This window comes from Anser brachyrhynchus, assembly GCF_964034855.1.
Source record: "Anser brachyrhynchus genome assembly, chromosome: 1".
In the NCBI taxonomy this organism is placed as follows: Eukaryota; Metazoa; Chordata; class Aves; order Anseriformes; family Anatidae; genus Anser; species Anser brachyrhynchus.
In genome coordinates, this window is record NC_137694.1 from 22,806,736 (window position 1) to 22,823,283 (window position 16,548).

At 36.2% G+C, this 16,548-nt stretch overlaps 1 protein-coding gene across 7 annotated transcripts in view; it reads left to right on the top strand.

The window, feature by feature from the left end:
* GRM8 (glutamate metabotropic receptor 8) overlaps nucleotides 1–14,627 on the top strand; it is a 347,580-nt gene extending 332,953 nt beyond the window's left edge. For 4 of the 7 annotated variants that reach the window (XM_080575724.1, XM_080575723.1, XM_080575727.1 and 1 more), the window contains 2 exons: nucleotides 7,946–8,247; nucleotides 13,952–14,627. In XM_080575724.1, coding sequence (XP_080431850.1) covers nucleotides 7,946–8,242 — 297 coding nt within the window. In that variant the 3' untranslated portion in view covers nucleotides 8,243–8,247; nucleotides 13,952–14,627. The remainder of the gene's footprint in view (nucleotides 1–7,945; nucleotides 8,248–13,951) is intronic. The other 3 variants (XM_080575728.1, XM_080575725.1, XM_080575729.1) reach the window with 3 other exon arrangements.
* Nucleotides 14,628–16,548: the final 1,921 nt, after the last annotated feature.

Sequence of the window (16,548 nt, forward strand, 5' to 3'; positions counted from 1 at the left end):
GGAAAGGAACAAACTCTAGGAATTAAAGCAGGCAAAAATCTAATTTTGAGAATTTTATGGGAAAGATGACGTGCTAATAGTAATGACAACTGTCATTAATATCCTCCCTGTTGAGAAGGTGGTGTTGCTGTGGACATTGTCTTCTGTTTTGCCCTCTTAGGTTCTATCTAAATTGGTTATGATACATTGGCAAGACACACACACACACACACACAACAGTGCAGACAGTAAAGTCCTAGCATGCAGGTCTATACCTTAGTACGGTTTTATTTACTGCTGTAGACATAGTGGTATTGTATTTATATTTGTTTCCTAGACCTAGAGATCACCTATTCCTCTTTTTATTTGATACAGTCAAATGATAACCTGATACCCTCTGTACCACAAAGGAATCATGTCTTCTTAGAAAATTAGATGAAGAAATATACAGAGTTGGACAACCATTATTGGCCCAATGAGAAGTTGTTTCCAAATTGCAGAACAGATTATCCAAGCTTGCTGAAGTGAATATCAGCAACTTACCAGTATCTGAATTCCAGGCATTTTCTGTGTTTAGGATAGAGCTACCACTATGGTAAAATCAGATATTGAAAAGTCACTGGAAAGTGTTTGGAAGAACTAAGGTTAATTTTAGGCATGTGGTGAAAAAGCACTTTGGAGGGGAACATATGCAATGAAAGATTTGCAACATGCAGATGTTGAACATATCGTTTCCAATGAGTGGTTGACAGATCCTTTGTACCTTTAAATAATAAATAAAATGAAAAAAAAAACAACCTAGTAAAGTCATTTCCATCTTTACATAAAATAATTTATAGGTAGAAAGAGAATCCTTATAGATATTGCTGGAAAGGTCAAAATTAGACTTAAATTGGAAAAACTGAACAGTGATACCATTACCATAATTCAGTTTTTGAAATGCAGGTATATTTATGTTCCACTGAGGCCACAGGCTTTCATAGCTCCTCTAACATCTTATGAAAGTTCATATTTTTAAAGATGACAAGCATTCACTTTGAAATCAGTCATTAGATCTTTTCTTTTTCTTAAAATTTCTGAAAACAACTGAAATGTACAAATAAAAATAAAGAGGATTTGTTTTCTCAGTTTTTTTTTTCTGCAAGGTACAGAATCACAGTGTATGTTTACTGCTTGAGATAATACCCTAATGAATGTGTTACTTTTATGCTTGTGAAAAGGCTTTGACTTTCTTTTGCAGCCTCATTTTAATTGCTATTTTGGTAAGGAATATTAAAAAAAAAAGTTAAAAAAATATATATGTTAAGTAGTTTTCCATGTTTTCTAACTAAGCAAATGTTTGAATAAGACTCACTGCATGAAGTTTGTCCTATACCTGAAAAATAATCTTGTTATGTCAATGTGAGCAAAACAATGATGACTGACTTGTACCTACAATGTTTTTCCTCAAGAAAATATGAATTTTCTTCCCACAGGTCCAGATGGGAAAGTATGTCGGGCAGTGAAAAGAATAAAAATATGTAGGTGTAAGCTTATGGGGATGCAGGTTCTGCAGAGAAGTATGAATCCTTTTGTTAGTTATTGGCTGCTTGCCAACATTGTTACCTCCCTGTTGTAGTGTTTCCAGGCTTCTAATGTATCTGCCTGCAGTGAGCCTTTTCCATGTTGATTCTTGATGTGGAATTAATTCCATAGTGTTTCTTTCTGGTTTGTGAACACAACTGTGAAACCATAAGTGCTGTCATCCAATCAACTCTTTAGTAAGCAGCAACACATGCAAAAGCAATTTTAGTGTTATGACATGCTCACTTTAATAGAGAGACTTTTTTTTTTTTTTTCTTTTTCTAAGCACTGTAAATTCTGCAGTGAAGGAAAACTGGCTACCAATTCTTGTGTTTTGCCGAGACTGCAAATACCTTTGCTCTCTCCACTACAAACTGACAGACGTTTTTGCTGTCTTTCCCAACTTGTGGCATGCATTCAGATAGATGGCATATATTGTTATTGTATCATGTATCATTTATCTTCTGGCTATGAATGATCTAGTAGATGATTCCAACAGCTGGGAGTTGAGGCAAGAGTGGTGGGAGAGACTGATAGCTAAAATCCCTTACGGGAAATAATGCTTGCTACAATTCTGGCCTTGAAAAATGAAACTGGCTGAAGTAGACGAGAAGATTCATAGACGAGACATGAAGTATTTGATAACAAGGATAAGGGAAAAATGAAATCATAATTCCATCTTCTTCTCTGTTACTGTCAGTGTAGGACACATTCAAGAATGCCTATCTGGATATATCTGTCTCAGCAGCGTTGTTCAGACTCCAGTGTTCAATACTGAGGCTGTTTCTTTAACCTGTTCTTCTAAAGGGCAAATTGCATAGTTAGCCAGTAAGAGACATTAGACCAGCTGCATCTTTTAAACACCCACTTCTTCTTGGAGTGCAAGAAGCTGATTTGGATCTACATTAGGCACACAGGCAGCTTGCAGTATACCAAGCCTCCCTCTGTAGCTGAGCACTCACTCAGTACTGGACTTCTTCATCTGTTGTGTTATAACTACTAGCAGTCAGAGAACTTCCACCAAAGTGGAAAACTTAGATTCAGTTCACTCAAGAAATCACAGTAACCATATCTCCCACATCTCTAAGGTATACTGTTAAAATCAGATTAGGGAACAGGCCTGGTGAAAGGTACCCTCTATTTGACCTACTAAAACTGAGTAGAAAGGAAAAATATGTAGATTAAGAAAAACGGGAAGTCTAAAGGAAGCTAGAATGTAATCTTACGTGTGAAAATAGGGGAGGACTCAAACCAAGGAAGCAAACTGGACAAAAAATGTGACATTACCACTATTTTTGATCTCTAATGAAAGTGGTTGAGCTCATTTCATGCTATGTGCATGACATTGCCTCTGCAAGCACCAAGTGGATGGGACCCTACTGGGAACCTGGGTGATATTTCAGTTCTAAGTAGTTAGGCCTAGCTGAGAGGTAGTCACGCAGCTACCTGAATTGGGACACTTTGGTGCACACACCAGATTTGATGCATAAACATTTTTCGGGTTACCAAGAAGGCAATTCAGTTTCAAGTACTTCTAAATAAAGGAAGTAATTTTGAAATGTGTATATTTTTTATATTCATTTTGACTACCCCAGTGTTTCCTATGTTATAAGTTTCAATAGACAGAAGGAGATAGTTAGTCCTAGAAGACATGTTAGAAGGTAGAAAATCCCTAGATATCCACACAACTATTATCTATTTTAGCTGCCTGAGGCCATCAAAGGCTGTGTCACCAAGTGAGTAAAATCCTTCTGATGGGGAAAATGTGAAGGTCATTTATGAGACAGGAGTTGGGACAGAGGGTCTGGATCATTTATATGAGATGCTTTGTCAGTTATGAGGCGGGAAAACAGTACATAAGCCCTGGATCAGCTCAGTTCAGGTAGGGTGGTGGATGGAAGCAGAAAGGTATTTATGCCTCAAGTTTTTCCCATAGTGTAAGGGAAAGCAAGATTTTTTTTTTTTGTGTGTGTGTGTGCTGCTGTGATTTTACTTTTCTGTCTTATGTGTTCTGACTGTCAGGAACAAGGAGAACAGATATAGCAGCCTTTGTTATATCTGTGAAAAGCTTTACTGGACAAAAAGATTGTAGTTCAGAAGGGATTTTAGTTTGAGGAGTGCTGAAATTCATTTCTATGTAACCATGAATCTGAATTGTTGTGAGAAAGGGACCTTTATTCTCATGTAACTTGGAGTTAACTGCCACTGTGAGACTTCTGAAAAAAAAAAATCAGAATTCATTTTTTTTCTACTTTTGTTGCTGCTTGATTTTCAGAGAAGCCAATTCTGTAAAACTCATAGGCAGTTATGCTCCCAGGATAATGAAAATATCCATAATGCACAAAAATAAAACAGGGTTATCTTCTTGTCAGGGATAAAACGAGTCAAACAAAAGTCAAACTAAGTGTGGGGCATAGCGTTTGCTAGATTTGGGCTGCAGGAAGGGGGATTGCAAAGACAGGAAGGACTAGATACAGGGCATGTTCCTGTCCTGTATGCAGACTATCGTCCTGAAACTGACCATTTTAAAAGAAGTAGAAAGAGTAATTGGGCCCAGACTGTTTAGTAATTAGAGTGATTGATAACTAGTCTCCAGCTGAGTATGCAATTTCACTGGAGTAAAAAGTCAGGTTAATATACATACCACACACAATGTGTAAGTACATGTTCAAAGCCTTCCTTTCAAGGTCTAGAAAGTTTCTTGAAGTCATTCTTTCTCATAAGTTTCATTAAATAGTATGTAGTAAGGGCAATCCATGCAAAACAGGGTCCATGAAGCCTAAAATCTCTAAAGATTGTATTCACTATTTGAAATTTTTCTGTCAGAAAATTTCCTACTCGCTCTAGAGTTAATTCTTCAATATGACTAGAAGATGGTTCAAAAATACTGTCACCATTACAAATAAACCTCATTGTATATGAACTGTAATCTGCAACACGAAAGAACCTGTGATTTAGATATTTTTCAAATAGGCCTTTGTGCTGGTCATTTCAACCGAATCCACAGAAACTAAGTTAAACATAATGATATAGCTCATGTAAAATACCTGCACTAAGTGTATTGAAATCCATGGGCTCTCATTATTGTGGTGAATGCGTGGTCAGATTTAGAATTGATTCACCTATAAGGTTTACTTGTATGGAAACCTTCAGGAAGAGATTGTTCCTCTTTGGTATTTGTAAGAGCTTGGCATTGTGGGCTTCTCAAAAAAGCCTTCTCAAAAAGGCCCATACCATGATGCCAATATTTGTTGCTAATATAGCTAGTGCTATTATGTGAATGTATGCTTTTTACCCTATAACATCCAGAGGATCTTTATCCTTTTTTATCCTCTGATACTTATATTGAACCATAAGAGAAAAAAAAAGAACTTATGGGTCAGGTATTAAGTCTTTAGACTTAAGAAAATATTTCAATGTCAGGCACTGTTATGGGATCCCTGGGTGATGCTCAGCTAGTCACTTAATAGCCACGGGTTTGATTTTCAAAACTAGTAAGGCTTCAGAAAAATACTTTTTATGCTTAATGGAATTTTCATATGCATTACAGTTTGTTAAAGGCCTTACTTGCATTGATTTCAGATTTGCAAATTCTGTTAGGAATTCTGTTAGAATTCTGTTAGGAAATATGTGCATCTTTAGGAACCAAAATATTTTTACTTTTGGACACCACTTAATGCAACACTTAACTCCAAAAGCCAATGCTGTACCAGTTCAATTAGAGATCAACTTATCTGGTTCAAAGGGAAAAAGATATATCATTGGTGCTGTCTGCACGTGAATGTGCATCTACACAGAGGTCCTTCCATGGAAGTCTGAAAAAAACTGCCTATGAATGTAACCGTGTGAAGTTTTCATTAGAAGTAGTCATGCAAAATGATGATCAGGATCTGCTTTCAGGCACACAACTGTCAATTTGGAAATTGAAAGGAACACAGCTATTTCACTAATGTGAGAAATGACTCCATAGTATATATTTCCTGATGTATTATCTCGGTGTATTATTGAAAAGAAGGGAGATATTCTTCCTATAACATTCCTCAACATGAGGAAATCATGATTGTCTTTTCAGTCTCATGCTGTCCCTGGAACCAGGTTCATCTTTTTATAAATTTTGAAGCATTTTCCATCTTTTCTTAAAGAGTAGATGGGTCCTTGCCTCATTTTGTGGGAATCGTGAGCAGTTTTCTGTATAATCGTTCTGATGCTTTGCAAAGTGGTTCCCAGTGAGAGTCCACCCTTTGGAAATACATTTGTCACATTTCTCAGCTAATGGTGCTTTAAGTAAGAACACAGTTTGTTTGTGATCTCTAGGGAGAAAGTAATGTAAAAACTTTGTAAATGAAAATACATTCAAAAATGTTCAGTTTAATGGTGACTGCACACCAGTTTATAATATCTGTACTTTTCTCCTAAAGGCAATGTTATTTCCAGCTCAAAGTGATAGTGTTGGCTAGTGCTTAAAATCATGCTTGACAACAAAGTCAGTGTCTGCCAAGACAATGAGCAGGTTTTACTTCAGAATCATTTTTTCAGTATAACGACATTATTACTGAGAGATTTCCTATTTACTTTAGCAAAACAAGCAGAATAGTAAATTAAATTGTCTCATAAAATGTCTAATAAAATATACTCCTTTAGGAAAAATAAGTGTTGGATAAAACTAAATTAATATTTCTGGTGTAGTATATGAATACTTAGCCAAAGAATAATTAAAAAAAAATAAAAACAACTTCTCTCTGCTGTTCTTATGGAATGATCATTTTAATTTTCTTTTATGGGGCTATGGAAGACCAGAATTGCTTTATTTTTGTAGGTGACAATGGACAATAGATCAGAAATGTCAGTAGTTTTTGTCTGCTTCAGGGATTGGAGTCCATTTTTTTTTTTTTTCCTGATTCCTCAATTTTCTGATTTCCTAATTAGGACAAATGGCTTTTTTTTTTTTTTTTTTTTTTAATGTGTAAACAGAGCAGCGCTGTGGCTGGAATTCAACGGTAAGGTGGAAATGTTGAAAAACAAAACAAAAACAAAAACTTCAATAATATTAAAGCTTCACTAGGGGGAAACTATTTTTCCAGGCTTGAAAGTCAAACAATATGTCAAAAATTTCATTAGATTCTGCATTATACTTGTTGCATGGTTGAACCATGTTGTACACACTACTGAACTACACGTGGTATATTATTGTAGAGACTTCTGTCCATTAAAATAATTGATACAAGACTAACCCTATTGTCACCCCTCTTGGCCTGAACTATTCACGTAGCAATTGCTAAAGAATCTTGTCTGTTTTTACAAGAATTAAGTTTAATAAATATTATGTTTTTTCTAGTGAGTACTTTTAAGGTTAAAACAATCAATCAATCAATCAAACAAACAAACAAAATCATAAAGCAGCCACTGAATCATAGAATCATAGAATGGTTTGGTTTGGAAGGAACCTAAAGATCATCAAGTTCCAACCCCACCCCTCCACCATGGGCAGGGACACCTCCCACTAGACCAGGTTGCTCAAAGCCCCATCCAGCCTGGCCTTGAATATTTCCAGGGATGGGGCATCCACAGCTTCTCCAGGCAACCTGTGCCTGTGCCTCACCACCTTCTGAGTATAGAATTTCTTCTGTTGTCCAATCTAAATCTACTTTCTTTTAGTTTGAAGCCATTATTCCTTGTCCTATCACTACAATCCCTGGTAAAGACTCTCCAGCTTTCTTGTAGGCCCCCCTTAGGTACTAGAACACTGCTATAGAGTCTCCCTGGAGCCTTCTCTTCTCCAGGCTGAACAATCCCAACTCCCTCAGCCTGTCTTCGTAGGACTGGTGCACCAGCCCCTTGATCACCTTTGCAGCCCTTCTCTGGAAGGGCTTTAATAGGTCCATGTCCTTCTTATATTGGGGCCCCAGAGCTGAATGCAGTACTCTTTGTGAGGTCTCCCGAGAGCAGAACATAGGGGAAGAATCACCTCCCTTGACCTGCTGGCTGTGCTTCTTTTGATGCAGTCCAGGATATAGTTGGCTTTCTGGGCTTCAGGCTCACATTGCTGACTCACGTTGAGCTTCTCATCAACCACCACCCCCAGGTCCTTCTCCACGAGGCTGCTCTCAATGCACTCTTCATCCAGACGGTATTTGTGCTTGGGATTGCTGCGATCCAGGTGCAGGACCTTGCGCTTGGCCATGTTGAACTTCATGAGGTTTGCACAGGCCCACCTCTCAAGCCATACTTGACACTAATTGAAGGCAATCAAAGTCAAGTGTCTTTCTGATGTATGTATAAAAAAAAAAGAAGAATGGTATTGTTTCCGTTTTTTGGCTAGTATTTTAAAGATAATTACTTTATTTGCCTTCATATGTTAAACCAATATAACAATGATTTTTATGTTGTTTCTTTCCTTCCCCAGATGTACATCCAGACAACGACACTTACTGTCTCCATGAGCTTAAGTGCTTCTGTGTCTCTGGGCATGCTCTACATGCCCAAGGTTTATATTATCATTTTTCATCCAGAGCAGAATGTTCAAAAACGGAAGAGGAGCTTCAAGGCTGTAGTGACAGCTGCCACAATGCAAAGCAAACTGACCCAAAAAGGAAATGACAGACCAAATGGAGAGGTCAAAACTGAACTATGCGAAAGTCTTGAAACCAACAGTAAGTCATCCGTAGACTTTCCCATGGTCAAGAGTGGCAGCACTTCCTAATAGATGTACGTTTACAAGAATGCACTTTATTTTAATAATTAACTTTATTCTTTTCATTGCTTGTTATGCATGAATCCAGAGATGTGTCAGAATTAATGTACTGCTGAATGCAGGAATGCCTAGAGTTGCTTCAAACAAATTGATTTTCATAGATAATAAGAGGCTAGGTAAAAAAAGAAATTAAAAAAAAAAAAAAACACAAGCAAATTTTGGAAAGCCACATCTTTTTTAAAAAATAATAATCTGTTTTAGATAAAGCTAATTTGCTGTGTTGTCCATTGATGTGACAGTTGTCACAGTATGTCAGCAGTATGTCCTGGCAATACATAAGGTGTATTAATAGTCATCATTATATATTCAGAACTCAAAGGCTCATTGAAAAAATATAGGAAAGTTAACATTGTTTTTATTTTGCAGTTAGATATAGGACTGAAAATAATCCTTTTTACCTTTCCACCCTAAGTCAATATTTGTTAACTTGTTCATTTATCACAACTCATGATCAGTAACACTTTGCAGAATAACACTTCCCATCAAAGCATTTCATAGAATTACAGAATGGTTTGTGTTGGAAAGGACCCTTAAAGATCATCTAATTCCACCCCACTGCCATGGACAGGGACATCTTCCACTAGACCTGGTTGCTCAAAGCCCCATCCAACCTGGCCTTGAACACTTCCAGGACATCCACAGCTTCTCCGAGCAGCCTGTGCCTGTGCCTCACCACCCTAATAGTAAAGAATTTCTTCCTGCTGTCTAAACTAAATCTATCTTCATTTAATTTAAAGTCATTATTCCTTGTCCTATCACTACACTCCTTCCAGCTTTCTTGTAGGCCCCTCTTAAGTACTAGAAGACTGCTATAAGGTCTCCCTGGAGCCTTCTCTTCTCCAGGCTGAACAATCCCAACTCTCTCAGCCTGTCTTCATAGGAGAGGTGCTCCAGCCCCTTTACAATTTTTGTGGCCCTCCTCTGGACTCATTCTAATACTTCATCTGTTGTGATATTACTCATCTTGGTACAAAAATATGGTAATTCCTATACAGCTTAATCATTACATGTTCTGAATTGCCATGGGTTATTCGTGGGAAGAAGTTCTTTCCTGTGTCATGAAAGCTCTTGAATTTGCCACATCTCTAAATTACACATCTCTGTTTGGAACAGAGCAGAGGTTATAGTTTCAATTGTGCCACATGACATGGCTAATAGACTGGACTTAATAATAAATACTTACAAGCAAATATTAATAGAACCAATAACTTTACCCCCCAGAGCTTAGTAGTAGTGGAGAATCAGTTATCCATTGAGGAGCTAAAGGACACATGGGGTGGACAGAAGCTGTTACATTTAAAGACTAATTTTTCAGTCATTTTACTTTTTCATTACTTTCTGATGATGTGGACAGGAGATTGAATAGTACTATTTTTCTTTTTTTTTTTAGACAAGAAAGTGCCAAGTTTGAAGAAAAATGTCATTTCATAAAAATGCAGACCCCCACTGTATTCAACCAGAGCTTGCCGGGTTGAAGACTATATAAGAAATATTCCATAGGTTTACCATTCTGTAGTTGCTGATGCATGGAGGATACTGAGTGCAAACTAATTGTCTTGCTGAACTCACAGGCCTTCAAAATGTTTATGTCCACCAGACTGAGATATGTTTTTTATACAGCTTCATATTATCATATATAACAAAAGGCAAAAGGAGAAAGGCAATGAATCTCCTTGTGAGTCATGAAACATCACGGAAATGTGAAGAACTCAATAATTTGTAAAATCTTTAGAAGTCTCCCAAAGAAAATTCAGAAGAGAAAAAGAGGTGTATTTTGCTGAGTTTGCAAAATGATCAACTTCTGAGGAAAGGTCAAAGGAGGAATTCCACACTAGGGTGAGAAATAGAGTAGGAAATATAGTCTTGGGTGTCTGATACTTATCTACTGTGTCTAATTAAGAAATGCCGTGCCTGGTATTCTTTAAACTATGACTATGCATAATTCATAGAAACAGCTGCTGTTGGAAGCAAGTCTGTTTCTCGAGTAGTGTGAGGTACACGGTAATGCGTATTTACTGGGCTACGAATATGATTTTAACAGTAGCACTTCAATATAATTTTGAGAGTTCACTAGGGTATATTCTGACTAGGCTTTGATCCAGGCATCATAATGCTCCAGAGAAAAAAATTCAGACCCAAGTCATTTGCATTGTCCCTGTATAATTGAACTTTTGGCCTCAAGATAGGTTTCTCTCTTCTTAATGTGTTCTGTACCATTTGGATTTGATCTGCTTCCCTCTTTTCTGCCAAAATAGTTATTATCAAAACTTTTGGAAGTTCCTGTGAATTCTCAGTACACAACTCAAAATAACTCCTTTTCACTAGTTCAACAGTAACATCTTCTTAACATTGCAAAATGTCTTCTTGTATTGTCTCCATTTGAGGAAGATCTTTTCACTGATTGCATATGAAGCTGATCATGAAAAAGCAAGATATTCTAAGCATTCCAGAAGTGGGTAGTGATTCCTTCCCTTTCCTAAGCATACATGCTGGTAGAGATAATGATGCTCATAACTATGTGAGAAATAAGATGAGACAGTCAGTTAATTCCTTTGGCTTCCCATCCAGAGACAGCTCTGCTTTCTCTCGTTCATCCTCTTTCACGTAAACAACCTCCATTCCATGTTGTCCCCCACATGAATACAGTCACCTTTTTTGTAGAAATACATTCATATTTAGTGGAAAACAAGTTGTATTGGGGAAACAGAATGGAGAAAAAAATATCCAAATGCAATTACAGAAGACATAACAATGACAAGTACTTTAAATTCATATAGGTCAGCTCCCAGTAATCATTCTAAAATGCTTTAGATCCTCTTTTATTCTTTTTCTCTTTTTCTCATGCCAACAGCAGTGTAGTAACTGGAGCTAGAAAAGAGTGTTCATTCCCAGAAATATTTTGAGCCAAGTTTGTTACTTTTTCTGGCCATCTGAGCTTGCCAAAATGTGGTTCATGTTATTACTATGAAATGCTAACAGTCTTAAAGAGCAGGACACCATCTGCTGAAGCTTTCAGATTCCCACACAGGAACTGTAGGTTTATTACAGTGAACTGTAAAGACACTTGCAATATTTAACAAGTGAAAAAGTGTTTGGAGATATTAAATTTAACAGATTTTGAACTAGTAGCTACAATAGCTTCCTCTGTTATCATTTTTTTAATAGAGACAGTACTCAGAACTCAGTAGGATAATTTTTGTTTCTTGATCAATCCCAAATTAGTTCTGTCAAAAATGTTCAAGTTTCAGACATACAATCAAGTTATGGCAAATTAACAAGTTAGTCTAAATCAAATGAGGTGAGGTAACAACTTTGTGTGTGTGTGTGTTTTGTGAGCTTCTTGCAAATGTCCTTAAATAATTCAGCTTACTGAGTTGTGATAAATCTGATTATATTGTATCACTGTAGGCTAAGAACATACACATGAAAAGTTATCATGAATTCAGCTGATATGGGATAATATGTTAAACTAGCTTAACCTGATCATTTATCTAAGCCTATTTTCAGAGTGAGAGAAAAAACAAGACCTCCTCTTGCCATCCTTTTTTTCACAAATGTGCAGAGTTTGCAGATGTCCATTTATTTGTTATTTCTTAGCTGGGAATAAAATCCTTTTATGCTCTCAGGAACTTGGTGCCATTTAAGCAGTCCTATATTATTCTCAGAAGGAACTTAAAGAGCCAAAGGAAAAAAACAGAATCTTCTCAGAAATCCAGCTGTGGGAGCATGGGAGAGTTCAGATGGGAGCAGTACATCCCATCTGAAAGATCTGAAAGATGTAAATGAGGCTATATTTATTTCAAGTGTCCCAATACACACAAATAAAGCTATTTCATCTTGGTGCTGGACTACTGCGATCGATCAGCAGACTTATGTGAAAGAATTGCTTAGTGTTCCAAAAACAGTCCATTCATGAAATAGCTCTTCCAGACACAAAGTTCTTCTGGACATGATTCCAGACAGAAAGTACTCCAGTACACTGGAGCTACCTGTGCAAGTGGGAGTAAGAAATATTCAATTTTGCAGCTTCCTTTCAATTAGTCATTCCTGTATATAAATTCGTAGGGGGAAAAAAAAAAAAAAGTAGTGACAGATGAATAACAATGGTCTGGTTCTGTTTTGTCTTACAAAATGAATGCAATATTAGAATCAAATTTATCTGAAACAAAGAAAATATGAAGCAAGTAGTAAGCATAATTTTTTACATTGCAAAATAGTATTTTGCAGCAATTTTAGTGAAAAGAGGTGCAGGAGAGGGAAACTGTCATTTCTTGGTTTCTACACTCTGTTCTTCCCAAATCATCAGGTTGTCAGGATGGATTTAGAAGACAGAATGAAGAACCTATCTAAAAAAAAATAAATAAAAAAGAAGAAGAAGAAGGAAAGGAAGGAAAGAAGATATGGGAATAGAATTAAGATCTTTGAATCTATAGATCAGGCAATTTTTACTTTCATTCTGCCAGCTGCAGTCTTCACTGTCATAAGCAGAACATGTCTGTAGCAGATGGAACATAAAACATAGTTGGGAAGCCAAATTGCTCTCTATGCCGTGTGACAAAGACCTTATTACAGAGACAAAAAAAAAAAAAAAAAAACCAAACAAACACCTAAGTCCCTAGCAGTCTTGTTTGCCTTGTACCCAACTGGTTTGCAATCAGGGAGCCCCCTGTGAGACCTGATATCATCACTTCCCTCTTCCCAACACTATATTCCTGCCACTATATTAATTACAGACTTGGGTCACATTTTTTATGACAAAGGTTTAGAAGTTGACACAAATTTCCATGTCAAATTCACAGTTGATAACTTTTTAAAATTGTAAAGATGTTTAACTTTCTCAATTTATTGCTTCATTTTGAATGAGGGATTTCGGCTTTAACCAAAGGTGAATCTGGTCAGATGACAATCAACATTAGGGTACCGTGATAGCATGCCAGTTTTAAAACACAGCTTAGGCTCTTGTAAGCATTTCTGCTGGCTCATATATACAGAGATGTTCTGTGCCTGAAGACTTTCCAGAGAACACGTGCCATCAGCATTAGTTACCCTGTGTCAGTTGCTTGGAGAAATGTTTCTCACATTAGGCTTTGTTCCTTTCAAGGAACATATAGCCCCCTTCGAGATGGACAGCACATCCAGCTGCAAAGTTGCCTTCAACCAGTAGAAGAGAGAGAAAAAATATATATCTAAAATAAATAATAATTAAAAAAAAAAAAGTCAATGCAGAATCAGCTAAAATAATACCAGACAAGTAGTACATTGAAAGTACTTGTTACAGGTATGCTAAAATCAATAGCAAAATATGGATAGCTACTAAAAACACTGGTGGTACATACGGAAGAAATAACCAAGATATTCTAGAAAAAATTTCTATTGTCTTTGCCAGGAACTTCCTTTTCCATTTCCTATTGTTTTTCTTCTCTTTTGACCTTTGCTTCTCCAAGTCATAAACAAAAGTTACCACCAAGAACACAGAACTTGAGATCCAAATTACCCACTGCTTATGTTTGACTGAACCTTCTTACATTATTCCATGAGCAATTGGAAATATAGGGGAATACTCTCTGAGTTCAAATACTAAATGTGTTTCTTTACCTCTTGCTTCTCAAAAAACTGAACTTTGTTTTATGTTGTTGTTGTGTGTTTGTTTGTTTACAGCCTCCTCTACCAAGACAACTTATGTCAGTTACAGCAATCAGGCAAACTAAGCAGGGATGAAATTCACTGGAAGAACTCCAGGATGGGATCTGGCAAAGAAAGACTTTACCATCACCAGAATTCAGTCTTGGAATTACCAGTAGTCTACATTCAAATCAATAGTCAGTCTCCTAAAAGGCAAGGATTAAACAAGAGGCAAAAGGCAAGAAGTGACAGGGGAAGGAAAAGTCCAGTTTTATAACATAGAGACAGTGTCAAACCTCTGAACTGTTCACTCACAAAAGGGAGTAAATCACAAAAGGAAAACAAATGTTAGCTTATGAAAAAAATGCTGTTGAATAAATCATGTCTGATGTTATATTTGTAAGTACTTTTTTGTGATTGTGACAATTTCCTTTCCTGTCCTACATTGTTCAACTCGTAAAAGAAGATGAGTTTGTTTCTTGTGATGGCTGACTGATTTAAGTCCTGGGTTATGCTAAAATAAATGCAATGGTCAACGCATGCTAATTTTTATACAAAGTAATTTATTTCTAATAATAAAGGAATGTTTTGCAAATGTTGAGACTTGTTTTGTTGCAGTTTTAAGGAAAAAAAGTCCTTACACTGTTGTCTATTGTTTGTTTAGAATGTGCAGTAAAGGTGGGTGTACAAATAAAATAATAATCATGGCATCAGAAGAATGAAGTGTAAACTCTAAGCATGTGTGTGTGTGTATGTATGTGTGCACGTGTGCGTGGATGTACGTGCATGCCTGCATGTGTGTACGTGTGTATGCCCTGCAGTGTGTGAATTTATTTGTTAAATTTTTGCGACTATATTTTCTAATGGAAGGATTTTTCCCCCTTCTCACCCTCAAAGTGAGGGTATGAAGTTTTATATGTTTGTAAAGTGAAGGAGTCCTGATGGTTATTTCTATGATTGTATTACATTTTTGAACCTTAACTAATAATTCTGATCCTTTTCATTTCTGGAACTTACAGTTTGTAAGACTGTATGACAGCTAGACTGGATTAAGCTGAAAGTCTATTCAGCCTAGTATCCTGTCTCTGACAGGGGAATGTAGCAGATGCTTATCTCAATAAAGGTGACTTTGAAATAACAGGAGAGAAATCAATGGAAAATTTGGAAAGCAGTAACCCAGTGGATATATGTGCTGTTGCCTTACTAACAGTTAAAAATCAAAGAAACAGATGTCTATCAAAAATTTTCACATCTTCTAACTTACTGTGTCGAAAGATTCTGTATGCATTAGACTCGATTACCCAAAGAGAGAGAGAAAGTCATATAGATGTCTATCATGTTACTAAGGCCTTCCAAAGAAGTTTAAAAGAGACAGCTAGGGACTTTCAGCTATTACGTACCTGTGATGTTATTTAAGACTTTTTGACTCCACACAGTACTTATCATTCATCAAGCCAATGGGTCTTCATAATCAGTTGGCTCTTTCTCCTGAGTTAGCCTGGATGGCTTCTTATGCTTATTTCCGTCATAGGAGCTGTGGTTTTAAAACATATCTTAAAATAGCTGTCCAGAAACTGAATTACATAGTTTAATTAATGAACATTGAACTGAAACTGATATTCTTTCTGTTAAAGTGTCAACATTTAAATGCCAGTGCAGCCAGCAAACTACATCTCAATGAATTTCCCTTTTCAAAATACTTCAACAAAGCATAGTTACTTTTTCCCAGCATTCAAATTAAATTATTGACCGGTGAATGCCTTGGCATAGTGTGGTATAGTGTGGTATAGTGTGCTTGGTATGTGTGGTATAGTGCATGAAAAATTCTTTTTCCTTGCCTTTCCACAAGCACATCAGTCTCAAACCTGTGAACTAACATATGCTTGGTTTTAAGCATATGAGTAAAAAAGCTAATGTACTGAAAATTATTTATATGTTCTAAATTAAACAAAACTAAAAACAAACAAACAAACAAAAAAACCATCAAAACCCTATTTGTTCTGTTTGGTTCATTTTGGTCAAAATGAAATGTTTTGTGTAAATGAATTGACTAGATCAATGCTTTAACCACACAGATTCCCATGTCTAGGAGGAATTTCCTAAAACGGAGAAAGAATATATATATATATATATATAAAATATATATATTATCTGAAAACTAGTGTTATGGCACAGTTCCTTTTAAAAGAAACCTTTGAAAAGTTTAGTTTTCAATCCACAACAAAACAAGTTTCAAATATTTTGTCTGTAACATCTATACATTAATAATATATTCATAACAGTATGCATCTAAGTAAAAATATTCACAAGAAATGCATTTAAAACACATTTCATATTAGCACGAACACATTAAGAATAAACATAAACACATTTTATATAAACATAAAAAGTAATACGTTATATGAATATCTTCCAGTTTCAGAGACATCCAAAGAAAATGTTCTGAAGATTTACTAAGACCAATACACACGCTTTTTGATTGAACAGTAGAGTAAAAGTGGACTGTTATGAACATTATTTTGTGCATTTTCTGTCTTTCTGCTTAAACATAGAGTATATGAAACCTTATCAGTCTCATTAGTATTAATGTAACTTATCAGAGAAATGGGCCCACATTCGTCACATAATGAGCT